Source organism: Hemibagrus wyckioides, linkage group LG13 (assembly GCF_019097595.1).
Source record: "Hemibagrus wyckioides isolate EC202008001 linkage group LG13, SWU_Hwy_1.0, whole genome shotgun sequence".
Lineage (NCBI taxonomy): Eukaryota > Metazoa > Chordata > Actinopteri > Siluriformes > Bagridae > Hemibagrus > Hemibagrus wyckioides.
In genome coordinates, this window is record NC_080722.1 from 16,526,750 (window position 1) to 16,553,334 (window position 26,585).

Sequence of the window (26,585 nt, forward strand, 5' to 3'; positions counted from 1 at the left end):
GGTGATTTCCCTGAACAAGAACAATTGATTTACCTCACCAATTAATTACCAGGTTGAGTAGATGCTTTAATGGTGGAAAATTACCCGTGTTGGACGCTGATCCTTCAGGACTGGATTGAATGACCCCTGTTTTAAAGGAATCCATCCAATTTAACACGAATTGCACTGAAATACAATAACCTTCTTTCCTTAACAGGGTACTGGAAATTAAAAATACTATTGGTAAGAAGCCAATTCTTGTTACAGATCTGAGAGAAACACGAATGCAATGTTAGCCTACCCCAACAGACTGTTCTCCTTCAGTCTACGAGAAATAGCTAGAAGCCTAAAAGACACAGATAGAGATGCTTACATACCTTTTTACAACTGCTGTATCCGTGGCAAGACATTAAGTCCTTGAAGTTTTTTTTCTCTGTGCTACCAGGTCCAGAAGGCATCACCTGTGTTGTGCTGTAATCTGAGAAGTGTTTGCAGCTCCAGCCAGGTTTCAGCCACAGCAACCTGATCCTGTAGTTGTCCATCTAGAACTGCTCTGATACAGTAAAAAGCACAAAGCATCTAAATAGTGCAACAGTAATATTTGACATCTATAAAATCTGCAGAACAGAAACATCTACAACACATATGTTAGTGAATATGGATTGGATAATGAAAACACATTTCATTTTACATGTTTCATGTATATGTGTGTTGTTGATTTGAATTAAATCATTTTTGTCAAGGATGGAGAGATGCCTTTCATATAGCCTGGCAACAGATCTCCTTGCATCAGCTGAGTAGGTCTCAATAAGTTTCCAGACCATGTAAACTCCCGCAACACTCTGTCTTGATATGGTCACCTTACCATTGATCATGGCAGCGACCTGCTCAGGATCTGCTCAACAATGACCTGATTAGAGGAAGCATGTACAATGACGTGCCCAAGTACCAGGAGTTGGTGAGGCAATACAAAACCCATTTTTGGAATACCATATATATGCAGGCTGGTTCCTCCACAACAAACTCTTTCATCCATGTCTTTATGGACCTTGCTTTGTGCACTGGTGCACATTCATATTGGAACAGGAAGGGGTCATCCCCCAAACTGTTCCCACAAAGTTTGAAATTGTCCAAAAATGTCTTGGTATGCTGAAGCATTAAAGAGTTCCTTTCACTGGAACTAAGGGGCCGAGCCCAACCCCTGAAAAACAACACTTGAATTCAATGATTTGGAGGAGTGTCCCAAAACCTTTGGCAATATAGTGTATGTTATTGCTGCCACATGGTCTACTGAAGCTGAGACCCAGGCTAGGGACTGATCAGTCCTGGCCAGGTCACCGGGGCAAGGGTATCTTGTGCTGAAAGAGCCGAAACAGCTACAGACGGTGAGGATCCCAGCATGCATCCGTAGGCTGTATGTAATAATTTAATTTTTTTAAGGGACCTGAAAATGTCTGATATAGTGTCAGTGTATACAATCAATGTCAATGGTTTACCCTAGTGTAATATTAAATATAACATTTCATTACTTATATTACATTATATTTAAAAATACATTTACGGTATTTAGCAGTAATCTAATTATCCAAAGTGACTTATAGAGGAGCTTGTATTCTCGGTTAAAAACTAAATAATAGAGAGAGAGAAAAACCTGGTAGAGAGACGCTAGAAAACACTGTGAATCTTTTAACAGAAATGAATCACTTCCAAGTCATTTATTAATTAAGCAAACACTTAGTTTCCTGGGGACTTTTACATTGAAGCTCAGTTGTTTCGCCTCGCTTCACGCTGCTGGTTACCTGTGGCGAATGAAAGGAGGGAGCTATGAGGAAATAAATTGCTGGAACAAATGTGGAAGAATGTCTTGTAAATGAGGAAAGGTAGTTTTTTATTCATATTCTTTTTTTTTTTCTAGTTACTAAATAGTTTTGCCTGTGGTCAGTTCAACGAAATGAATTAGTTTCACAGTCGTTATGTATAGGTCGTTGATCTGAAATTAAAGTAAAACTAACCTCGGCTGGTTGACGCAAAGTTCGTTAAATAAGTTCAAAACTCCTGCTACCAATAATTTTAATAATAATAATAATAATAATAATAATAATATAGTGAGATATGTACTCAATGTGTGATAAATCGTGTTTGTTGTACAGCACAGAGCCCAGGGAAATGGACTTTCTGACTCTTTTCGGGATCTATGTGGCGGTGGTGCTCACCTGCATCGCCCTGGTGTGTAGATACTCAGGCCAGCAGCACACTCCCTTCAGCCGGGTCTCTAACACTCTCTCTCAGGTACACACTCTGCAGCAGAGACACAGTGGAGCTGTCCTCTCATACATTAATAAATAGAGTTTTATTTTATTTCACAGCACAGTGAAATTCTTTCTTCGCATATCCCATTTGGGCGCGAAGAAAGAGTGCAGGGTCATCAGTGATGCAGGGCGGGTTGGGGGCCTTGCTTTAGGGCCCCGACAGTGGCAGCTTGGCGGTGCTGGGGCTTGAACCTTGATCTTCTGATCAACGACCCAGTGCCTTAACCACTTGAGTTACGTCCATGCCCAACACGTCAAATAAAAAAAAAAAAAAACATAAGACAATCATTTGAACAGTATCTCAAAATAATAACCCCCACTCTTAGTAGCTTAGTGGTTAAGGAGTTGGAATACAGATCAGAAGGTTGTGAGTTTGAGTTCCATGTCCACTGAGCTGACCCTTAACCCTCAATTGTATAAAAAATGAGAGAAATTTTAAGTCACTCTGGATTAGGGCGTCTACCCAATGATGGAAATGTATCATTAAATATCAGGACAAGAATTTCTAGGACAAAACAAAGTATATCACGGTCATAAGATGAGGTCATTAACAAATGGTATCACACAGCCAGCCAAGGGTCAGAGCCAGCCCAGGGTAGAGCGTGCTGAGAGATATTCAGAATATATCAATGCCCTCTTAGGTCCCAATGGGACCTGTGCATGCTCTTAACGAGCATCAAAGACAGTCTCACTGTCCGCTGGTCCAGTGAAGTGTAGTTTGTGGACCAGACAGAGACAGAGTTGTCCACGATTCTTCCTATTATGAAGTCATGCAGTGTGTAACCTCCTGTCACTGATCCATCGTGCAATGTGTACACAGCAGCAACTGAATGCTCCCCCAGATAGTCATGCAGTGTGAAAACAATGGTGACCCCACGACTTTGAAAATCTTGCATTGTGAACTCGGCATTAGTGTAACAGTTCATCCCAAAGCTGTTCAGTAGGGTTGAGGTCAGGGCTCTATGCAGGCCACTCAAATTCTTCCACTTGCATTGGGCATTTTCATATCAGAGCAGGTTTGGACCTCGGGTTACAGTGAAAGGAAAATTGTAATGCAGTAAAAAAAAAAAAAAAAAAAGACTTTCTGTACAAATGTGTGCTTCCAACTTTGGCAAAAGTCTGGGGAAGGGCTACATTATAGGCATCATGGTCAGGTGTTCACATACTTTTTGCCCTATAGGGTATGTACTAAAGTTGTAATACAAGAACATAGTTTGCTGTACAAGAATAGACAACATGTTGACTTAAAACTTTAACACAAAGTCTCAGGATGAAATTAGAGAATACTTTTATTGAGTGTGTTATCAGGGTTGTCAGGATCCCAGTGTATTTGGAGCCTGTCCCAGGAACAGTGGGCGTGAGGCAGTGTTCTACACACACACACGTATTCACACCTTAGGACACTTTAGCATAGACAGTCTGCCGGTTTGTTATTGGGAGACAATTTGAGAAAGCCATGTGGACACCAGGAGAATGTGTGAAACTCCACACAAACTGAAACCAAGCTCAGAACTAAACTAGAACTAAAATAGCTCTTTATGCAGCATCAAGGTGAGATAGTCTGAGATGTCTATGATGATAAACACAAATTATGTGTGTATTGTATAGATTTAGTGCTTAATTTATAAATACCATTGACTGAGCAATTTATGTAAACATTTATTTACTGCCCTTACAGCTGCCCCAGATGTTTAGTATAAGTACGTTTCAAGTGAACTGGTTTTAAAATCTTTTTCTGCTTACAGGGAAACATTTCAAAATGATTGTCTGGGGCAATCACATACACTAAAGATGTGGTATATAGAATGTACTAAAAAATGATGAAGTAAGCTCAGAAAGACTTACCTGTATGGTGTAATAATGGTAGCATACTATTATTTACAAAACAAGCCTGGTGCACAGCCTAAAAGCGTCCACCATTTTAGACACCAAGTCACTTGATTTATGTATTTAAATCCCTAAATACAGACATTATCCATGTACAACATATATTATATACATTACATAATGTTAGGTCATTACACTACATTGCCCAAAGCTTTGGGACACCCAGTAAAAGGAACTCTTAATGCTTAATGCTCCCAACTTTCTAGGAACAGTTTGGGGATGGCCCCTTCCTGTTCCAACATGACTGTACACCAGAAACTTCAGAGTCCTGCCCTCAACCTGATAGAACACCTTTGGGATGAATTAGAGCAGAGGCTGCGAGCCAGAACTTCTCCTCCAACATCAGTGCTTGACCTCACAAATGTGCTTCTAGAGGAATGGTCATAAATTCCCATAAACACACTCCTAAACCTTGTGGAAAGCCTTCCCAGAAGAGATGAAACCGTTATAGCTGCAAAGGGTGGGCCAACTCCATATTAAATTCATGTGCATGTGAATGCAGACATCCCAGTTTTGGTCTGGCTCTCAGTCTCCACTCTAATTCATCCCAAAGGTGTTCTATCAGGTTGAGGTCAGGACTCGGTGCAGGCCAGTCAAGTTCCTCCACACCAAACTCACTCATCCATGTCTTTATGGACCTTGCTTTGTTCACTGGTGAGCAGTCATGTTGGAACAGGAAGGGGTCATCCCCAAACAAAGTTGGGAGCATGAAATTGTCCAAAATGTCTTGGTATGCTGAAGCATTAAGAGTTCCTTTCACTGGAACTAAGGGGCTGAGCCCAACCCCTGAAAAACAACACCTGAATTCAATGATTTGGAGGGGTGTCCCAAAACTTTTGGCAATATAGTGAATATGTTTAAAAAATAAAAACCAAAAAAAGAAGCTTAAATTACAAATAATTTTGTCATTAAACATTTTCAACTACAATGATTTGTAATGGAGGAATATTTTTCAGACTCCATGCAGCTTACACTACCCTTTTAGCCCGCTGAACACTAAATCAACAGATCCACCTCAAACCACTGAAATTTTACATTAACATTGGACAACAACCTCCTTATTGACTTACATAACATTATACACATGCTGTATCGGCATCACACAATTGTCACCCAAATGAGGATGGGTTCCCTTTTGAGTCTGGTTCCTCTCAAGGTTTCTTCCTCTTACCATCTAAGGGAGTTTTTCCTCAGTCACCTCAGGCTTGCTCACTTGGGATAACATCTAGGACTGTCTGTCTGTTTATATGTTGTTGTTTTCGTATGTCATTTCTCATGTAAAGCTGCTTTGAGACAATGCTCTTTGTTAAAAGTGCTATACAAATAAAATTGAATTAAAATGTACCTGTTTTTGTTACCCAGGTTGTTTCTCCTTGGATTCCACAATGCATTCGAAATATCTGTTACAGGAGTATGCACAGACTCTTCCACCAGAGGTGAGAATTTCAACCACATCCAACATTATCTTCATTAGTATTAATAAAATATTGAAAGTTTATACACTTAAAAAAAAAAATGCATTGAATACACAGGAACTGCACTTTAAGGAAACCTAATGTATTTTTTCAAGTTTGTATTACACAATAGGTGAGCTACAGTGTCTCTTGCAACATGCTAGATTACTGACCACTTTAAGGGAACTTGTTAAATTGTGCTTGTTGACTAACTGCTTGGTGATTAATCTTTAAATTATGGCTTTTTCTCTTCTGCAACAGAAACAGCTTCTTCATTTACTTGCATTTTATTCTCGAAGCTGCTGTGTATGGAGAGTTCTCCTATGAGATCTTCGGGTTCTGTTTAGAAATGGACACCACTTTATTCAACGTGTGTCTTCCGTATGCCTTCCTGGCAGTTAAGTCCTACGTCTTTTACCTGTGCTGTAGGAAGGATCCAGGTAAGCAACGTGCATAAGTTCTGCTAATAGGTTCTAGTAACAGCTCAGACAGTCTGGCTAAATTTGCTTTCTTTTCAGGTACACTGACAAAGGAAAACCATGCAGTTCAGCTGAAGGTGTACAAGTATGATGAGAAATTGTTTCAAAAGGGAATCATTTGCCAAACGTGTCAGCTGGTGAAACCTGCCAGGTCTAAACACTGTAGTGAGTATTAATTCATTCAGGAAAGTGTGGTTTAAGTTTAAATCTCATCATGCAAATTGTCAGTTCCATGCCAAAGATCAGCTTGTTGGCACACTGACATTGCTATCCTGGAAAATTGTTGTTAAAATCACTGTTAATTATGATTTGTGTCATATTTAGGTGTATGTAACCGATGTGTCCAGAGATTTGACCACCACTGTGTGTGGGTGAATAACTGCATTGGTGCTCAGAACACTAGATTCTTCCTGCTCTACCTACTGAGTGTATGTGCCATGGCAGGAGATATTGCAATTCTCACAGCAGACATGTTGTTTCATACTGTTGTGCGATCTGGAATCATGCATGCACATTACGCTGATGCAGAGGGTCAACAGCAGCCTGTAGGATTTCTGTTTGTTATACAGGTAGGTCATTAAAGAACAGGTCCATTAATACATGAATAATATTCTAATCATCTTCTAATAAACCATAAGGCATCATGGAAAGAAAGACGGAAAATACAGCATGAACAAGAATGTCTCCATAGTCTTTCGACAGAGCGACTTCACTGATGTTCCTCTAAGTAGCTTTAACCATTTTGCAACAAGTGCCCTAAAAACAGTATTAGGACACTTGCCTAGTTACATACATATTTATTTATGCAGACATTTTTATAATAACAGAATTAATTGTTAATTCTGTGTTTGCTGAAAAAAAAAAAAGAGTCATATTTCACAGTATTGCTAAGCTTGGCTAAAGCTGACATTTCCAAGGCTAAATGATTCAAACCTCTCTCCACAGCACCTCTTCATGACCTTCCCCAGGATAGTCTTCATGCTTGGCTTCGTGGTATTTGTATTTTTCCTTGTGGCGGGATACACCTTGTTTCACTGTTACCTGGCTTTAGTGAATCAGACATCTAATGAATGGTTCAAGCGGAAAGGCCATGGCTGCCAGCACTGCAATCCTGTCTCTGGACTTCACTGCCATACTTCCTACAACCCAGTGCGTGGTTTTTATTACAGAGGAATCCTAAAAAATCTTGGGGAAATAATTTGGCCTTTATGTCCTACACAGAAGAAAGACAATTAGACTCTGGTTAAAGGCCAAAAATGAAATGTTTATAATTTTGTGATACAGAACTACAGTGTTGGCTCAACAAGTAAATGAAGCTTAAAGCCACTGGTTTAACATTTGTTCAAAGTACATGCCTAAATCTGTGCACATTTGCATGGGGTTAATTAACCTCAAAACACTAGCTTATGCGGTTTCTGACTTTGTATACCACATTCATTTATAAAATGCTCATCACAGAGCTGAAAACAGCAGCCGCAGACAACATAAATCTAGCCACCATCTTCGTTATTTCGTTTTGTATGACAATAATAGTCATTTAAATAAAATAGATTAGATTTGATGTTTAATTGTTTTTATTTTATGAAACGGTTTACATGCATATATCTAAAATGCTAAACATGTTTTCTCAGGCAATTTGTGACACAGTTTGCGGAATGTTTTGTCTTTACGCAATCGTTGTCCAGCTCCTGTATAACAGGGAAAGAACAGATTTTCTTCTTTAGTCACTTCTACTGTCTGTAAATTTCCCTTTTGTCTGGATGTTTCCTGTTTAATGTGATGGTTTAATCCGGCTGTTTTTAATACACTGTGTTTTATATGGTTTTGTTGAGGTGAGGTTGTTGAAATAAATGTTTTTTTATCTGATGTTTGTTAGAGAAAGTGGCTGAAGATCAGCTGTGTGTCTGGTGTACATTTCAGCTACTCTAGCCAGGTCTAGGCCATTTTGGATGTTACTGTCCCTTTAAGCCGGTGCGGAAGTACTGCATGTGCGACTAATGCAATAAGGTCATGTCGGGATGCCTTAGACAAGAGAGTACATTACTTCACACCAGACTTCTGTTGCGGCAACAGTTTTTTTTTTTTTCAGCACAACTGTGTCAGTGTTTGCTTCCTACAGTCGACAGGTACAGTCTTGAAGATAAATAACCAAGCGGTTAAGGTTTCAGCAGTGTGTCCTGTAGGACGTGAATAACCGGCGAGTGACAGCGGCGGATTTCTCAATGGCTGTGTCTAAATGTACCCGACTCACTGGCCCATTGACCAGTCAGATACTGGACTCAGTGGATAGTGTGCTGTTTGATTGCGACGGAGTGATATGGAGAGGAGATCAAGCTATTCCCGGTGCCCCAGAAGTCATCAACTCGCTGAAAAAGGCCGGTAAGCGCGTGTTTTTCGTCACCAACAACAGCACAAAAACGCGCAAAATGTACGCGGAAAAGTTGACCAAGCTGGGCTTCGAGGCCAGTGAGGACGAGGTGTTCGGTACAGCTTACTGTTCTGCTGTGTATCTCAAAACCGTGTGCAACCTCGAGGGCAAAGTGTACTTGATAGGAAGCAATGCCATGAGGCAAGAGCTCGAGGCGCTGGGGATCGAGCCGGTCGGTGTGGGACCTGATCCAGTGTCAGGAGGACAGAAAGACTGGGCCAGTGTTCCTCTTGACCCGGAGGTCAAGGCCGTGCTGGTGGGTTTTGACGAACATTTCAGTTACATGAAGCTGAACAGAGCATTACAGTACCTCTGCAATGCTGAGTGTCAGTTTGTGGGCACCAATACAGACACCAGGCTTCCACTGGAGGGGGGCAAAGCAGTCCCAGGTGAGATTTAACTCCCCTATAGTGAAATAATATAACAAATAGAATGAAGTGTTTGCTGATCTGGTGTGCTTTTTTTTCCCCCCTTAGGTACTGGTTGCATTTTGAAGGCCGTGGAGACCGCAGCACAGCGCCATGCCCAAGTGGTGGGGAAGCCCAGTAGCTTTATGTTCAAATGCATGTCTAACCAGTTCGGGCTTGACCCAAGCAAATGTCTTATGGTTGGGGACAGACTGGACACCGACATCATGTTAGGTTCCACCTGTGGTCTGAAGACCCTGCTGACCCTAACTGGTGTCTCAACAATTGCAGATGCAGAGGAGCACCAAAGAAGCGGATGCCCCAAGCGTCAGGAGATGGTGCCGGATTACTATGTTGATAGCATTGCAGAAATTTTACCAGCCCTCCAAGCATAGTGGGCCAGTATTGATGAGGATGTAACATGTATCCTAAGTTATGCAGGTTCAGCAGATTTGATAGTTTTTAATATTATTTACAAAATAGGAATCGAACCAAAATGATCATTTGTCATTGTTAAAATAGTTCTTAATTTAGTCACCTGGACCTCCACCCACTTGTTCCGGGTAATCATAGGTGAATTTCTGGGTTAGGTGTCTTTGGAATAAAACACTTGAGACACTTGAATGTCTTGTGGACTGGATCGAGACCCACTGCAACAGAGGATTCTAAAATAGCTAGATATTTCAAAGTGATATTTATATTTGTGGTTTCTTATCTCCAGTCCTTATGACCCACAGCCCTGCACCAGTTTCCCCTACTTCAAGTGTTTGAGGGTAGGAAAAACTAGAATTGGATCCCCATGAGTGGATTTCACATCCAGTATCCAGCATTTCGTATTAGAAACTGATCGGAATATGCACTGCCAATTATAAAGCCACAAAATCAAAATGTTCTCTATTAATAATCTGCTCCATCAGCAGGGTCTACCTCTGCTATTTCACAGTAATGTCCATGTATATCATTGTGCTTTTCCCCCCCAAGTACGGTGTTCTATTTGTTTTATCCATTGTTCGAAGATATCTGCAGACATATAGATACATACCTATATACTATATGTACTGAATAGAGAATTAACATGTGCTTTTGTTTGTTCTGCTGTACATTTTCAACCTCAGGTACTGGTAAATTGACAGGCAAGATGGCTTATTGGTTGATAATACAACCAATGTTACGATTTGCGCAGACGAGCACCACTACACATAACTAAACACAATGTTCTTTATTGAGGTGCTTGTTGTTGGGTTTTTTTGTCATTATTGAAGTTAGACCTGCTTGAAGCATAACAGCTATTGTAACCCTCTTCAGTTTTCTGATCACTAATGTTTTCCATTCTTTTTTTGTCTTACCTTGAACAAAGTGCTCACTGCACAAAGATCAAATAAATAAGCATCCATTCAGACTGAAAGATGTGACTGGTGTATTGTGTGCAAGCTATTACATCTAATTATGTGATGTTTTCATGATCAATTACAGTAGTTAAAGTCACCTTGGCCAGTCAGCAGCTACAGTAGCTAATCCAAGGCAAGAGCAATGCATTTCTAAAATAACTGCCTCTTTGTGATGACAAGCCCTGTTCACAGAAAAAAAAAAAACTACCTCTCCCCTTTGTCTATTGTCTGGTGTGGGGTGGCAGCCAATGGGTTGGTCTATGTTTTGTGTGGAGTGTGTGTTGGGTGGGTTAAAGACTAGCAGTGAGGACCTGAGCAGGTATACAGCAAAATCTCTTGCTCAGTCTCAGTCATGAGCACAGCTTGATACAGACAAGCAAAGGCCAGGGACTGAGGAGAAGCAACTAGATGCAGAATGATGAGGTGGTGGAAATTCTCAGAAACCAGTCTGGAGGAGTCACAGTGCATGGTGAGTTTCCATGATTTTTTTTTTAATTTCCATTTATCTCCAAAATGATGATTCACATTGCCAAGTATAATCAGCATAGAACATATTAAAGTGTATTTTAATAAATTTCAAAGAATAAATCTGATTTTCTAAAACAGATTAGGATTCATTTTTGAAACTAAGGGGATAATTGTTCTGCAGAATTTTCACCTGAATCCAAACTCAAATGCAGTAGCGTTATAATAGGATGATATTTATGTATTTCTTCTTGTCACAGCATTGTGGCCCTATAGGCTCCTCCAGGTTTCCACAGCGTGTGTTATGGGGCAGCCTCACTGTCACATTGCTCATTGTTATCATTGCCCTTATTGCCCTCATCCTCACTGGGAAGTTCACACTCCAACCAGACACGCAGGTGAGAGATATGGTGTCTGCTTTAAAGTCATTTATTATCTTTACAAATCACCAACAATAGAACTAAATGTTTTTAAAATCGAAATGCTACAGAAATCTCTCCCATACAGTCTTCATTGCAGGTTGTGCGTATCATAGCTCCTGACCACCCTGCTGCTCTGATCAATCAGTCTGCAGTAGTGGACAAACACAACAGTGTAGTGACATACTCGGTCACCTCACACACAAATCACACGTCTACAGTGCTCTTTGACATTAAACATGTAAGATCTCATTTTCCTTATTGGCTATAACAACATCGAAATGTAATGGAAATCCTTTAAAGATCATTTCTCCTCTTTAGGGGTTAATATGCTACAAGCCTGACAACCAGGACAGCTGCTTTCTTCGTCAAATGGAGACATCTGATTATGAAAACATGCACATTCTCTTGAATGAGTCCAAACAACAGGTAATAATGCTTAATCAACAACAAAAAAAAAATCATCACACACAATTTGGAGTGTACCTTGACATCTTCGAAAAACTTCAGGCCCTCATAGGCAGAGCAGGATTAACTTATGTTTAAGTGCTACTATGCTACTTGGCTAGCAGATTGACTGACACTTGAACATAGCACAACCTCAGTGTTCCTGAGCTGATTAAAGAGTACTTTTGGCTGCTTTCTTCTTTCCAACTCCAGAAAAGGAGCAACAGACCGCACAGGTTCAGACGAACTCAGGCCTAGCTGGCTCTGAATTCCTTAGTACATTTGATCTGCCTCATACAGATCCCGTTACAGGATGGGACCAGTAAGTGCACAATGGCCACTCTGTTGCTTTTTTCATCTTAGAAGTCGCTACTGGGAGGAAAGAGCACTCTTCCGTTAACAGGCATGAGACTTGTGCTGGCCACACTTCTCTCAGCACTTAACAAGCCGTTCCTGTGGTGGGTTATGATCTGCACAGAATAGATGGGTTGTTCCACTTGACTTGATGTGTATCCTTGTCCAGGTAGAAAGTCTGGAGTAAGATTAGATTTTTTTTTTCTATCGTTGCACCTAATTGAGGCCATTAGACAACTCGGGGGTAATTCAATCTGCTCACCAGAAGGGAACACTTATCCTACTGAATAGGCATTTGGAGTGAATTGCTATATTTTATTATAGATATTAACTGCTTTGTATCATGTTCACTGGCATCAGATCATGGGAACATATGCCTCTCATTTCAATGGAGCAGTAATTAATTAGGGTATATGTATATTAAACCTATATATGCATTAACAAATTTAAGAACAATAAATATTTTTAAAGGAACAAGTGATGCTGTAATTTAACATGGACTAATATGTATTTAAATATGATGCATGTGGTCATTATTTCAGGTTAATCAGATCTGGCTGATGGGAAACGAGACTCAGAGACACACTGAGTTTTTAGGTGTTTTGTCAGGTCATCGTGTGGATGCTTCAGTACTACAGCAACCACTGCAGGCCCTCTGTCAGCACAAGCCTGTGTACTGGACCAGGAGAGCTAGTGGTGAGCGTTCCCCTACAAACACAACTTCCAAAAAGAAAAAAAATGAAAATAAGCAAGCTAAAAACTCTCGTTACTTTTAATACACTACCTTGTTATTCTAAAGACAAACAATGGAACATTTAGAAGGCTTATGTTGGCGAACAAGCCAAGTGCAGGGGCACATAGCGTGAAGCACTTTAAAGAGCAACGTGTGACTGAGAAACATAATCCAGCACTTCAGTCGTGACCTTTTCTAGAATTGTTGTGACTAACTGTGGCAGGACTGGGAAAGTGAGGAAATTTTGTGATTGGTGTAAGAATCTTGCTGATCAGATACTCACTGATCTCCTTTCAGGTCCCAAAGAACGACTAATTTACTTCTGCATTGACATCTGCTTCCCCAACAACATTTGCGTCTCTGTGTGTTTCTACTACCTGCCAGAATGAGCTTCTGTTCTGAGTGTGTGAGCACACGGAACGGAAACACACGTCTCCTCCGTTATGGAAGCACATTCAATGTTGCTATCAGTGAGACAAACTGGTGAAGCCACACACACAATTTGACTAAGGAAACAGATGAATCCAGTCATGTTATCTACAATGTCCCTTTTTAAAATAGTTTTCCATTCAGAGACTTGTTGCTGCTTATATTATATTTGTGTAACCTGATACAGATGAGTAACTGAAAGCACTGCTGAGCTACAATAAAGCGTCATGATTTTGAGTGGGTCGTTTTTCCTGTGTGCGTACAGATACATATTGTGGGATTGCAACAGGACGTTTGAATCGTACAGAATAACCATGGTGGTAAAGTAATAGTGCTAATCAGTGTTTAGTATAACATTACTGGCAGAGATTACAATGACCCAGTCTGTTAAATCAGTATTTCACTGGTATAGATTGTATTTACAAGCACGTAGTTATATACAGATATGGAAGCAAGAAAAAGAAAACACCAAACCCCATGCGACATGAATAATGAATAATGACAGGATTCCTTTAGAACATGAGAGCCGTTTCAATCCTTGTGGAATGCTGTTTAATAACTTATATGACAAACGTCTGAAGATAATATTAGTTCAGCATCAAATGGTATACATGTCACAAATGCATATTTGGCGGTTGAGTTGTATGTTGTTTATACACTCACAATTGCTATTTTTTAAACTCCCTTTTCCTGTTTTAATTATCTACAGCTCTTTAAAGGTGGTGCTAAACTTGCACAGTGAAGTACTTTGCTATGTATCCTGATACTGCTGTGTATTTCTAACTTAGTAATTGATTCAGTTTATTTAGCAGGATGCCTGCTGAATGAAAATCACAAACCCATACTGCAATCTCGCATGTTCTTTGATGTTGCTGCGGACTGATTAATGCTCTCATTTTTCCATAAGCGGTGTAGTTATACACAAACAATGAAACTTCAATAACAATCAAAATAACATTTCCCATTTCTGTCACTTACAGTTTAAAACTTATATGTCCTGAAGTAGTACTCTAGGGTGTAAACTGTGTTTGTGACAGTAAACAGTCCTGCTCAATGGGTTTAGACTGGTTCTGATTTAACCAAGCACACTGTCATTGAAGGCCAGACACACCACAGCCTTTTGATGCCCACTGTATTCACGCTTGATTTCCCCCGTCTCTACACACCACAGACGTGCCAAATTATCTGAAGAGGCTGAAAAGCAATGCAGAAAATCACAATGAGACTGTACAAATTTCAATTAAGCAAAAAAAAAATATTTTTTCTTTCTAATGAAATTTCTCCATTGGACCAATTTTGCAAGAGACCTTACTGTTTAATATGAAGAGAATGGTAACTACTCTGTTCTTTATATATATATATATATATATATATATGAGCAAAAAAAGCCTCCTGATCGGCTCCCATCATACAATTTGACAGATCTCTGTGGTATCATCACAATTCAAACTTGTTATAAGAGAAAGGGAAGAAAAGAAAGGACATAGGATGAAAAAATTTACAGAGGGGAACTTACTTTAGACCTTCAGAATCTCTACAACATGCTCACCTGTGACAATGTACTGCGAGTCTCCAGAGAAGGCACAGTCCCACATCCAGCCACGAGACGTCTCTCCAGGGTTGTTACTCTTAATGCTCAGCTCTGTCATCAGTGAGAAGTTTGAAGTCCTCCAGATCTTACAGGTCTGGTCTGCAGAGCAGGTAGCCAGCAATCTACATAAAATCAAACCAGGCTAAAGATAAATGAAGCCTGGCAAAAATAAATAAATAATATACAATTCTTTACATGCATTTCTTTAAATTATTCTGGATGCTCTTACGTGGAGTCAGGACTAAATTTACAGCGCAAAGAGTAACGCTTGTGAGCAGGGATTTTGGTTTTGGGAATAAGCTGTGTCACTTCATCGCTGATTCCTCCAGCTAAGTTCCACACATAGCAGTTGCCCTATCGGTCAACAATAACAAATTTTTTTTTTTAAATTGTACCATTTAATGCAGAAGCACAATGTATGAAAGAACAGGAAAATCCTGACACAGAGGAAGTAGGTTATGGATACTCACAGAGCTATTGACAGCTGCCATGTAGCTAGCATCAGGGTCAATGTGCACAGAGTTGACGGACACCTCTGGCTCTGGGATGAGCTGCTCATTATGGTCTGTTTTAAGATCCCAGACATGGATCACACCACTTTGATCTCCAACAAATAATTCAGCCTAGAAACACACACACATCAACTAAACTCTAATGCAAGAGTCTATATATCACAGTCTTCAATTTTTGTAACACAAATCTTACTTGATTGGGATGAAGGCACACACAGTTAATAGGTGCGTTGACCTGAAAGATCCTTTGACACTGTAAATTTCTTGACCTGAATGAAAACAAAACAACATAAAAAAAAACGAACATTTCAAACAGATATCTTACCCAAATCACTGGAAGCTTTTTATTACCTTAGATCCCAGATGCGTGCCATGCAGTCTTCTCCTCCAGTGTACATCCATCTGCCATCCTCGTGGAAGCCGACTGATGTGATGTTTTTGCTGACGCCGTCGTAATTAATTACAGGGTTTGGATTGTTTGAGTTGAGGTCATACATGCGTATATGCTGATAACCTGTAAACAGAGGTTAACAGTAAGAAGACCTGTTGAACAAAGTTCACTTTTAATTGTAATAAAAAAAATCTGAGGATTGTAACTCACCAGCTGCTGCAATCATGCTCCTATCAGGTGTTACTTCTAGAGAATTCACCTGCTGGTGTTGGAGTTAAGTAATCATTGGAATAATGTGATAATCCCCTTGGGGATCAATGAACTCTATCCATCTATCTATCTATCCATCCATCCATCCATCTAATGTGGTTTAAAAATAAAACAGCATGCATTCATTTTTTTTCCAGCTGGAAGGATACAGAGTCTTGGTGCTGTACTGTTCTGGTGCAGATCCCACTGTGTGCCTGCCAGAACCTCACAGTGTGGTCATACCCAGCAGTGGCCAGGATCACTGGGTCACTCCCGACTGTGCCTTGGTTTACATTCATGGTTAACTCTGTTGTTCTGACACACCGGTGCTCCACTGCAGGAAGCTAAAACATAAACAATGTATAAACAGTGGGCCTCTGTGTGACACTTAAACACTGCATGATAGTACAATGATTACTTGATTAGGAAAAGTTTTCTTAATAACTGTTAGCATACCTTATAGCAAAATAACTACCGCTAACTAACTAGCCACACGATGGAGTGTCCTCTATTGGAGGACCGACAAGTTACCAGATCACATCAAGCGGAAACATAAAGGTTTTTACCTGTTAGCAGATACACGATTACTTCCAGCAGAATAAAGAAAGAACACAAAGATATTAAGAGACTCCGTCAATTAAATATACTTTATTTACAAGAATGGTAAAAAACCAAACCGATGCCCATCCGAACACATTCCCACTGAAACACGGAATACATTTCATAGTTCCGGCTTAGAGAAAGGGGCTTAGGAAGCAAATTCAACGAATATCTTCAGGTTTATTTGAGAACATTTGTTACATAAATACGTATGAAACGTAACACAACAGAATACAAACAAACAATTCTCTACGTACGTCAAGAACATTTGTTACAGACTGAACATTAACCTTGCCTGTAATATTATTGTGACAGTAACACTATTGGATCTCATTTCCTGTGTGTATTATTAACAACTGGTGAGCCCACTCGCACTCATCTGGTCAAGACAGACATGTTTTGCTTTACTTCCACTGGATCAGCAAGGGTACAAGACAGAACGCTTGTCCTCATGCCAGTTTTGCTTTTTGCTGATGGTAACACCTGTTGAGAAAGAGAGAAAGAGAGAGAGATATTAAGATAAGTCAGCAGAGACAGTATGAAATTTGAGGCAAATCTCTAAAATAATTTGTGAGAATTACTGTAAAAATGCAAAAATGAAATTGCTGATTGTTGAGTATGAATATTAGGGTTCACACACACACACACACACACACACACACACACACACAGTGAATAGTAAGGAAAGCAGTAGTGAATGGTAGTTTTGGTATTAGTACACAGGTATGTGTTAATAGACAATAAATTGGAAGAAAGCTTGTAAAAACCTTTATATATGTTTTGCATCTTTCCAGCAGAAACCTCCACTTCATGGCTGTCCGGTCAGACTCAGAGAAACACACAAACTCCTTAGACTAAAAGAGAAGCAAATCTTGCATATGTAAATTCCCAGCAGGAATACATTTCCAAAGTACCATAAAACAAAACAAAACCCATAAGTTTCTAAAAGTAATATCAAGAACTTTTGCCATAGTTGGCCCCAAACTGTGGAACAGCCTTCCTTTATCTATTAGGATAATCCCTACAGAATCTCTGTTCAAACTTAAACTTAAACCTCATCTTTCAGAAAAAGCCTTTAACATCTGAGTCTTTCTGAGCTTGTGTTGTTTTTTTTCTTTCCTTTGTATGTACTATTTCCTGTCTTGATTGGTGTTTTGTTCATTTTGATCTTATAATTTTTGTAAAGCACAATGGTCAACGATTTTTGTTGTATTGCGCTATATAAATAAAACTAACAAACCAAACTACCAAATAACTGTACTGATAAACGTGTTCTTCATCTTTAAGCTTATATGTCAGTATCAGTGAGATTTAACTCACCTTGGATTGTTTTTTCTTCTATATTAGTTTTTTTAGTTACAGAAACTGAAACACTGAAGTTGAATTGTGGTTTAGAATGTGTACAAAAACATGCATGAAACCGCATGAGGTTTATACCAGTGCATTCATGTGCTGGATTGTACCAGAAATGTACAGTCTTTCTAAATACACTGATATAACATGTTTATCTAACTCATGCTCAGTCTGTCCATCCAGTATTTTTACTCGTTTGACTCATTAGAGGTAAGCAACATACCCTAGGTATTGCTCTTTGTCATAGAAAGTGCTTTGTCATAAAAAAGGTTTGGTTGTTTGTACTCACAGTACATCCCAGTGTTTTGTCAGCGACCGCCCCTGACAGATTGCAGCCCTGCAGAGTTCCTGTGTGATCGCTGATATCCACCAGAAGATCGAAGGCTGCGCTAACTTCACCTGCTTGTCCTTGTCTTGGACATGCTGCGTTAGTGCAGACCTCAATCTCCTCATGTACACGAAACTTGCATCTGTCACTATAAAATTAAGACTTAGTTCAGACCTGTGAAGCAAACTTATTATACTTGGTGCATTAATTTCCAAGCATTTCTGACTTACCACCTGCTGCGAATGACTTTAGTAATGCAGGAATCTAATCTTAAAGTGGTGATGAAGCCATATATCACACCATAAAAGGCTTCAGAGCTTTTTTCGGCTCTGGCTTTAACTTGACTCACTGTTAGTACATCACTAATGGTGTCCACTAAGAAATAAATGAGAAAAACAGATTCAGTACCTACCTGACATGATCCTATAAACCTTTACATATGCACATATTGCTACAAGAACATATCTTTTCTGCTTACAGGGAACATTTACATTCATTTCTATTTCTTGCTCATCTAGCTGTTCACTTTCTGATAATTCCTTGGAATAACTGAAGAGCTGGTTGGCTTCTAATGTATCTATATATAAAGAAAAACAAACGTGGATTTTTTTTACGCAAAGCATAACACTGGTTCCACTAAAATGTACACTAAATGATATTTTAATGAAAAGGGCTTAGCAATAGACACTACTACAACATACCAGGGTTTATAGTTATAATTGTTTTTGAGGTAGCTGTTGCCACCATACAGTTACGAAAAGTATCAAAGCTGATGCGAGCATCCACGATGAAGAGCACTACAAGTAAAAAATATATATATTAATCTATAGGAAATTAAATGCACGTTACAGTTGTTTATATGTCGACCTTTTGTATTTGACTATACCTGTCTCTCTTGGTGGCAGGGTTTGCACAAACCGAATTGTTTCTCGATCCCAACTATAAGTGACAATATTTTTAATAACAAATATTATAACGATGAGAATGCCAATTTGAGAATATAGAAATGTACCATATAAAAGGGAAGGATGACAAAGTTTCATCAAACAGTTTAATCTCTAGCTTCTGCCCTTTTCGCCCATCTGAAGTAGTGAAGTACTTTGGCTCTCCGATCTATGGGTCACAAATTACAATATGTCATAGAAAGAAAATCTTTTGCCAAAACAGTGTTTTCATCTTTCAATGCATGGCCATTTCAGTTTCTTACAGATCGCACAGCAGCTAGAATATTAATGAAGTTCCCGTCTAGGCTTTGTCCATTTGCAGTAATGTCTCCAAGTGAGTAGAAATCCCCTGAGTCCTTCACTGGTATGTGGAACAGAGAAAGCAGTCTGCTCTCGGTGTCTAAATCTGTACACATTCTTATAGCTGAGTGTGCTTCTGTCACCAACAATCTGTAAAAACTGAGGACAAAGAAATGTGCTTATACATCAAGACATGGGCTTTTTCAATAGTTCTGAACATCAAGATTCAATAGTTCTAGGGCACCACTAGATATCTTTCATAATCCTTTTTTTTTTTTTTAAATGTTGTTTATTTACCTTGGGGTTGAAGGGCAGAATCTGTCTTCTCTCTCTGGATCTTTAGTAACAACAAGAGGATTTTCAATGACCACTGAAAAAGAAATTATACAGTTACCTCTAGATCACACAGTGGTTTAAATATGCAGGACGGAGTAGATAGAAAATTACATTCTTACCACAGTCTCCTATTTTGACATGGCTGCAAAGCCCTTGAATGTATTCTTCAGTGCCCCATGAAGATACATTAATGAAATGGTCTGGGGAGTCTTTAATTGTAAAGCTGAAAGTGAATCGCTCTGAACCAACATCTATAATTTAATACACATTATTATTATTATTATTATTATTATTATTATTATTATTGTAGTAGTAGTATTAGTAGTGGTAGTAGTAGTAGTAGTGGGGGCGGTGGTGTTAGCAGTAGTAGTAGTAGTGGTGGTGGTGGTAGCAGTAGTAGTAGTAGTAGTGGTGGTGGTGGTGGTGGTAGTAATAGCGGTGGTAGCAGTAGTGGTGGTAATGGTGGTAGTAGTAGTAGTAGTAGTAGTGGTGGTGGTGGTGGTGGTAGTAATAGCGGTGGTAGCAGTAGTGGTGGTAATGGTGGTAGTAGTAGTGGTAGTAGTAGTGGTGGTAGCAGTAGTAGTAGAGGTAGTGGTAGTGGTGGTAGTAGTAGTAGTGGTAGTAGTGGTAGTGGTAGTAGTAGTAGCGGTAGTAGTGGTAGTGGTAGTAGCGGTAGTGGTAGTAGCGGTAGTGGTAGTAGCGGTAGTGGTAGTGGTAGTAGTGGTAGTGGTAGTAGAAGTAGTGGTAGTGGTAGTAGTAGTAGCGGTAGTAGTGGTAGTAGCGGTAGTAGTGGTAGTGGTAGTAGCGGTAGTGGTAGTGGTAGTGGTGGTAGTAGTAGTAGTGGTAGTAGTGGTAGTGGTAGTAGTAGTAGCGGTAGTAGTGGTAGTGGTAGTAGCGGTAGTAGTGGTAGTGGTAGTAGCGGTAGTGGTAGTGGTAGTGGTGGTAGTAGTAGTAGTGGTAGTAGTGGTAGTGGTAGTAGTAGTAGCGGTAGTAGTGGTAGTGGTAGTAGCGGTAGTGGTAGTAGCGGTAGTGGTAGTGGTAGTAGTGGTAGTGGTAGTAGAAGTAGTGGTAGTGGTAGTAGTGGTGGTAGTAGTAGTAGTAGCGGTAGTAGTGGTAGTGGTAGTAGTGGTGGTAGTAGTAGTAGTAGCGGTAGTAGTAGTAGTGGTAGTGGTAGTAGTGGTAGTGGTAGTAGTAGTAGCAGTAGTAGTGGTAGTGGTAGTAGCGGTAGTGGTAGTAGCGGTAGTGGTAGTAGCGGTAGTGGTAGTGGTAGTAGTGGTAGTAGAAGTAGTGGTAGTGGTAGTAGTGGTGGTAGTAGTAGTAGTAGCGGTAGTAGTGGTAGTGGTAGTAGTGGTGGTAGTAGTAGTAGTAGCGGTAGTAGTAGTAGTGGTAGTGGTAGTAGTGGTAGTGGTAGTAGTAGTAGTAGTAGCGGTAGTAGTAGTAGTGGTGGTAGTAGTAGTAGTAGCGGTAGTAGTAGTAGTGGTGGTAGTAGTAGTAGCGGTAGTAGTGGTAGTAGTAGTAGTAGTGGTAGTGGTAGTAGTGGTAGTGGTAGCGGTAGTAGTGGTAGTAGTGGTAGTGGTAGTAGTGGTAGTAGTGGTGGTAGTAGTAGTAGTAGCGGTAGTAGTGGTAGTGGTAGTAGTGGTGGTAGTGGTAGTGGTAGTAGTAGTAGTAGTAGCGGTAGTAGTAGTAGCGGTAGTAGTAGTGGTAGTGGTAGTAGTGGTGGTAGTAGTAGTAGTAGCGGTAGTGGTGGTAGTAGTAGTAGCGGTAGTAGTGGTAGTAGTAGTAGTAGTAGTAGCGGTAGCAGTAGTAGTAGTAGTGGTAGTAGTAGTAGTGGTAGTGGTAGTAGTGGTAGTAGTAGTAATAGCGGTAGTAGTGGTAGTAGTAGTAGCGGTAGTAGTAGTAGTGGTAGTGGTAGTAGTAGTAGTAGCAGTAGTAGTAGTAGTGGTAGTGGTAGTAGTAGTAGTAGTAGGGGTAGTAGTAGTAGTAGTAGTAGCAGTAGCGGTAGTAGTAGTAGTGGTAGTAGTGGTAGTAGTAGTAGTAGTAGTAGCGGTAGTGGTAGTAGTAGTAGTGGTAGTGGTAGTAGTAGTAATAGCGGTAGTAGTAGTAGTGGTAGTGGTAGTAGTAGTGGTAGTGGTGGTAGTAGTAGTAGTAGTAGTAGCAGCAGTAGTAGTAGTAGTAGTAGCGGTAGTAGTAGTAGCGGTAGTAGTAATAGTGGTGGTAGTAGTAGTAGTAGTAGCAGTAGTAGTGGTAGTGGTGGTAGTAGTAGTAGCAGTAGTAGTGGTAGTGGTAGTAGTAGTAGTGGTAGTAGTAGTAATAGCGGTAGTAGTAGTAGTGGTAGTGGTAGTAATAGTAGTAGTGGTAGTAGTAGTAGTGGTAGTGGTAGTAGTAGTAGTAGCGGTAGTAGTAGTAGTAGTAGTAATAGCGGTAGTGGTAGTAGTAGTAGTAGCGGTAGTAGTGGTAGTAGCGGTAGTAGTGGTAGTGGTGGTAGTGGTAGTAGTAGTGGTAGTGGTGGTAGTAGTGGTAGTGGTGGTAGTGGTAGTGGTGGTAGTGGTAGTAGTGGTAGTGGTGGTAGTGGAAGTAGTAGTGGTAGTGGTGGTAGTGGTAGTAGTAGTAGTAGTTGTAGTAGTGGTAGTGGTAGTAGCGGTAGTAGTGGTAGTAGTGGTAGTGGTAGTAGTGGTAGTGGTAGTAGTGTTAGTAGTGGTAGTGGTAGTAGTAGTAGTGGTAGTGGTGGTAGTGGTAGTGGTGGTAGCGGTAGTGGTAGTAGTGGTAGTGGTAGTAGTAGTGGTAGTGGTAGTAGTAGTTGTAGTAGTGGTAGTGGTAGTAGTGTTAGTAGTGGTAGTAGTGGTAGTAGTAGTGGTAGTAGTAGTAGTAGTGGTAGTGGTAGTAGTAGTTGTAGTAGTGGTAGTGGTAGTAGCGGTAGTAGTGGTAGTGGTGGTAGTGGTAGTAGTGGTAGTGGTAGTAGCGGAAGTAGTGGTAGTGGCGGTAGTGGTAGTAGTGGTAGTGGTAGTAGTAGTGGTAGTGGTAGTAGTAGTTGTAGTAGTGGTAGTGGTAGTAGTGTTAGTAGTGGTAGTAGTGGTAGTAGTAGTGGTAGTAGTAGTAGTAGTGGTAGTGGTAGTAGTAGTTGTAGTAGTGGTAGTGGTAGTAGCGGTAGTAGTGGTAGTGGTGGTAGTGGTAGTAGTGGTAGTGGTAGTAGTAGTGGTAGTAGTTGTAGTAGTGGTAGTGGTAGTAGTGTTAGTAGTGGTAGTGGTAGTAGTAGTAGTGGTAGTGGTGGTAGCGGTAGTGGTAGTAGTGGTAGTGGTAGTAGTAGTGGTAGTGGTAGTAGTAGTGGTAGTAGTAGTAGTAGTATTGAAATCAGAATAAAGATTGTGAGCAGTCTAAAACGGCTTGAATGAAAGAATAAATGAATGAAAAAGTAATTTATGTAAAAGCTAACTCTTCCTGTCAGGGAATCCTCTTGCATCAGTCTTTCCAATGACAATCCCGACCACATTCTGAAAGTAAAATATATATTCAATTTAGAGTTAAAAGCTAGCCAGTTATAAACTGTGCTAACGCATTTAGCATTCTAAACTACTGAAGTCAATTCTTCTGAACCTATTTAGTGCTAGTCAGTATTAAATAAACTAAAAACAAATAAATAAATACTTGCTCACAGGACGTGTGATATTTGAGCTCAAGTCACGTATTGAAACACTGCTGTGTGTAGAAATATACTCCATCTTTCGAGCTAAACATAAAAAATAACAGCTGTTGTTGAAAATAAGACGGAACATGTTTACTTAACCTTTAAGTTACTGATGTTAGAAATGAAAAAAAATAAGCAGACGTTCATACATTACATGCAAGGTACATTATTAATCCCATTGTTCTTACCAGAAATCAAGACAAACCTGTGACTATTAGCTAATTGCTATCAGGATGCGACTTGTGAGGGAAATGAAAGGGTTTAGTGGTGTGTGTGTGGAGAAAGCGCGCGTGCTACTGACGGGGCCTCAGAATTATACGGATAGATTTATAGATACTGGTTTGATGATAAAGTGTGCAGTCTGTGATATTACACCTGGAAATTTAATGAGAGTCTGCATTAAAAATAACCCCAAAGTGACATTTATAGCATCGCTATTTGATGCTACCTCAGGCAGAGCGCTTAATGCGTGAGACGCAACAGGAGTTTATTACGAAGTCCATTGCACACTTACAAATGACTTACTATGGTCAAGCGTTTGTGGACACCTTAACCTCACACCCATATGTGCTTTTTAGTGTGATTTAGTCCCCACCTTGCTGTTATACTTGCTGCATTACAGTTCCATCTTAAGGGTGTTAAAAGGGGCAGGTTTTTATGCTTTATGAACCTAAGACACCTGGACAAAGATTAAGCTCAAACTTTAAATATGCAAAATTATATGTATTTGGCTATGTATTGAAGCCATGAAGCCAAAGTTTTTTTCCATTGACATAATACACTATATTGCCAAACGTTTTGGGACATCTGCTTTTACATGCACATGAATGTAATATGGAGTTGGCCCACCCTTTGGAGCTATAACAACTTCAGCTCTTCCGGGAAGGCTTTCCACAAGGTTCAGGTGTGTGTTTATGGAAATGTTTGACCATTCCTCTAGAAGAGCATTTGTGAGGTCAAGCACTGATGTTGGACGAGAAGGCCTGGCTTGCAGCCTCCTGCTCTAATTCATCCCAAAGGTGTTCTGTCGGGTTGAGGTCAGGACTCTTTGCAGGCCAGTCATGTTCCTCCTCACCAAACTCACTTATCCATGTCTTTATGGACCTTGCTTTGTGCACTGGTGTGCAGTCATGTTGGAACAGGAAGGGGTCATCCCAAATCTGTTCCCACAAAGTTGGGAGCATGAAATTGTCCAAAATGTCCCAGTATATTGAAGCATTAAGAGTTCCTTTCACTGGAACTAAGGGGCCAAGTCCAATCCCTGAAAAATAACACCTGAATTCAATGATTTAGAGGGGTGTCCCAGAACTTTTGGCAATATAGTGTTATATATTAATATTATGTATTGGATATATGATTTTGTTATGGGGTCTGGGTTAAACCCATGTTTACGTGTTCTTAAACATTCTTCACCCAGAGATCCTTATTCCAGTGTAAAAGAAAACTCACTGACACTCGATTAATAGAAGAGATTTATTTTAAAAACAGTTGAATTATTCACATATTAGTAAGATACATTATACATATTTATTGAATCCTAAATGTTCCTGCAGATTCCATACAAAAGCAGATGCAATGTTGTATTTGAATTGACCGACATATTTTTCCTAGTTGCCTAAACATTGATGTGCTTTAGATTAACCCCATTTGTTTCATATAACCAGTTAATAAACTGAAGATGTAAATTAATATTAACAACATTAATAGAAGCTGATCTCTTAAAAATAGTAATAAATTACATCCATACATCACAGATCCCAGTTTGAGAATCATAGGCTGAGGATACATGCTAACCCATATAATCTGGATTAGTGAAGAATATTAAATACTATGATTCATGAGGAAGTATTTGTTTCTATAATATTGTGCATATGTAAAGTATTATTTTAACTGTTTCACAGTGAGGTACAGAGTAGGGTGACCATAATACATCTGTGAACAGGGCCTCCGGGTGGATTTTTCCCCTGTCCACTTCATTAAATGAGCATCCCCTTAATGCGCATACAACAGCAGCTACAGAACATGGTTCACTGACCACCATCCTCACTTTAGTGCTTGTCAACCTCGTCTGAAAAAATAAAAATTAGGATTTAACGTCAAAAGTGAAGCCATAGCACCTCAGATCTGTAACAGAGGAAAATTAAGATTTTAATGACTACTTCTATTATTGTCTAGATACCTTTTGGGACAAACTTCAGTGAGTGGCTAAAAATTCAAAATCTTGACATTCCTTCCTCTGGACCATCATTCAGAAACTCATGGCCTAGTCCATTGCCACACTTGCCACACAGAACCTGTACAAGAACCCAAAAATAAAACTTTTTATTTCATTTAATGGTACTGCTTAAGAGGTAATTCTACTATAAGGCCTTTTGTTTTCAACACTAAAGTGAAATAAAGTTCTAACCTTATAAGCTGTGAGTTTCTCCATCACTTTAGTTACACTGTCCTCGTGTATGGTTTCTGTGAAGGCTGGCCAAGGCGAGGAGTGTGCATATTTAGATCTACTTGAAAATAGTGGGTTTGCACACTGGGAGCAAACATATATTCCTGCAATCAAATTTAAGATTAAGGGGGGAAAAAACTATATAATCAATATTGCTGTCATTTCATTTGTGATTCAGCTCTTTTGGAAATACAAACAAAAAATACATGAAACTAACATTAGGAAAGTAGTTTTTTTATGTATTAGTAATACTATACAGTGGTATTGCTGTATAGTAAAGTGGATCAAATAATGTTTCCAAAATTGGGATAAAAGAATAGGGTGCTTACCTCGATTAAAATGGTCTTTGTACACTTCCTTCCCGAAAAAAGAACAAAACGACATTTTGTCGTTAAGGTTATAGATGGTACAGCGCACAGTATAATGAATTCCACTCGGACTTTGATATTTACATTGACTTTCTTTTATCAACACAACCTTAATGCCATGGTGCGAATCCACCACGCAGGCGCAGTTGAACAATTCCGGCCACGTGATATTTACAAAACTCAGTAGGGTGTAAACTGTCCAGTAGATGTCAGTGTATTCCTATTACCAAATTCCATTTCAGTGTATTTCCATTAGTTTCGTTTAAAAATTTTAATTTTAATTTAAAAAAAATAATAAAATAAAACA

The 26,585-nt window shown here is 39.7% G+C and overlaps 6 protein-coding genes across 6 annotated transcripts; 3 read left to right on the plus strand and 3 right to left on the minus strand.

Annotated features, from left to right (window-relative positions):
* The first annotated feature begins 1,730 nt into the window (after window positions 1-1,730).
* Window positions 1,731-7,974, plus strand: zdhhc4 (zinc finger DHHC-type palmitoyltransferase 4). Its single transcript, XM_058406427.1, has 7 exons — window positions 1,731-1,859; window positions 2,130-2,268; window positions 5,538-5,611; window positions 5,891-6,069; window positions 6,148-6,273; window positions 6,433-6,677; window positions 7,054-7,974. The coding sequence occupies exons 2-7, from the start codon at window positions 2,146-2,148 to the stop codon at window positions 7,342-7,344; spliced, it is 1,038 nt and encodes a 345-aa protein (XP_058262410.1). The 5' UTR covers window positions 1,731-1,859; window positions 2,130-2,145; the 3' UTR covers window positions 7,345-7,974.
* A 139-nt stretch (window positions 7,975-8,113) lies between these two features.
* On the plus strand, window positions 8,114-10,293 carry pgp (phosphoglycolate phosphatase). Its single transcript, XM_058406429.1, has 2 exons — window positions 8,114-8,925; window positions 9,013-10,293. The coding sequence occupies exons 1-2, from the start codon at window positions 8,331-8,333 to the stop codon at window positions 9,336-9,338; spliced, it is 921 nt and encodes a 306-aa protein (XP_058262412.1). The 5' UTR covers window positions 8,114-8,330; the 3' UTR covers window positions 9,339-10,293.
* A 215-nt stretch (window positions 10,294-10,508) lies between these two features.
* On the plus strand, window positions 10,509-13,396 carry bricd5 (BRICHOS domain containing 5). Its single transcript, XM_058406430.1, has 6 exons — window positions 10,509-10,800; window positions 11,057-11,194; window positions 11,304-11,456; window positions 11,537-11,644; window positions 12,559-12,712; window positions 13,047-13,396. The coding sequence occupies exons 1-6, from the start codon at window positions 10,747-10,749 to the stop codon at window positions 13,136-13,138; spliced, it is 699 nt and encodes a 232-aa protein (XP_058262413.1). The 5' UTR covers window positions 10,509-10,746; the 3' UTR covers window positions 13,139-13,396.
* A 317-nt stretch (window positions 13,397-13,713) lies between these two features.
* On the minus strand, window positions 13,714-16,641 carry mlst8 (MTOR associated protein, LST8 homolog (S. cerevisiae)). The gene is made up of 9 exons (XM_058406428.1): window positions 16,488-16,641; window positions 16,092-16,265; window positions 15,883-15,934; window positions 15,633-15,795; window positions 15,475-15,550; window positions 15,240-15,392; window positions 14,999-15,123; window positions 14,728-14,891; window positions 13,714-14,372 (listed from the first exon to the last, which is right to left on the minus strand). Exons 2-9 carry the CDS (start codon window positions 16,218-16,220, stop codon window positions 14,254-14,256), a joined length of 981 nt encoding a protein of 326 aa, XP_058262411.1. The 5' UTR covers window positions 16,221-16,265; window positions 16,488-16,641; the 3' UTR covers window positions 13,714-14,253.
* Window positions 16,642-16,790: 149 nt separating this feature from the next.
* On the minus strand, window positions 16,791-23,550 carry meiob (meiosis specific with OB-fold). Its single transcript, XM_058406431.1, has 13 exons — window positions 23,433-23,550; window positions 23,213-23,270; window positions 19,902-20,033; window positions 19,744-19,816; window positions 19,410-19,605; window positions 19,215-19,315; window positions 19,089-19,141; window positions 18,904-18,999; window positions 18,681-18,779; window positions 18,433-18,577; window positions 18,164-18,350; window positions 17,289-17,375; window positions 16,791-17,004 (listed from the first exon to the last, which is right to left on the minus strand). The coding sequence occupies exons 1-13, from the start codon at window positions 23,496-23,498 to the stop codon at window positions 16,897-16,899; spliced, it is 1,401 nt and encodes a 466-aa protein (XP_058262414.1). The 5' UTR covers window positions 23,499-23,550; the 3' UTR covers window positions 16,791-16,896.
* Window positions 23,551-24,923: 1,373 nt separating this feature from the next.
* msrb1b (methionine sulfoxide reductase B1b) lies at window positions 24,924-26,425 on the minus strand. The gene is made up of 4 exons (XM_058405671.1): window positions 26,240-26,425; window positions 25,872-26,014; window positions 25,644-25,758; window positions 24,924-25,532 (listed from the first exon to the last, which is right to left on the minus strand). The coding sequence occupies exons 1-4, from the start codon at window positions 26,292-26,294 to the stop codon at window positions 25,513-25,515; spliced, it is 333 nt and encodes a 110-aa protein (XP_058261654.1). The 5' UTR covers window positions 26,295-26,425; the 3' UTR covers window positions 24,924-25,512.
* Window positions 26,426-26,585: the final 160 nt, after the last annotated feature.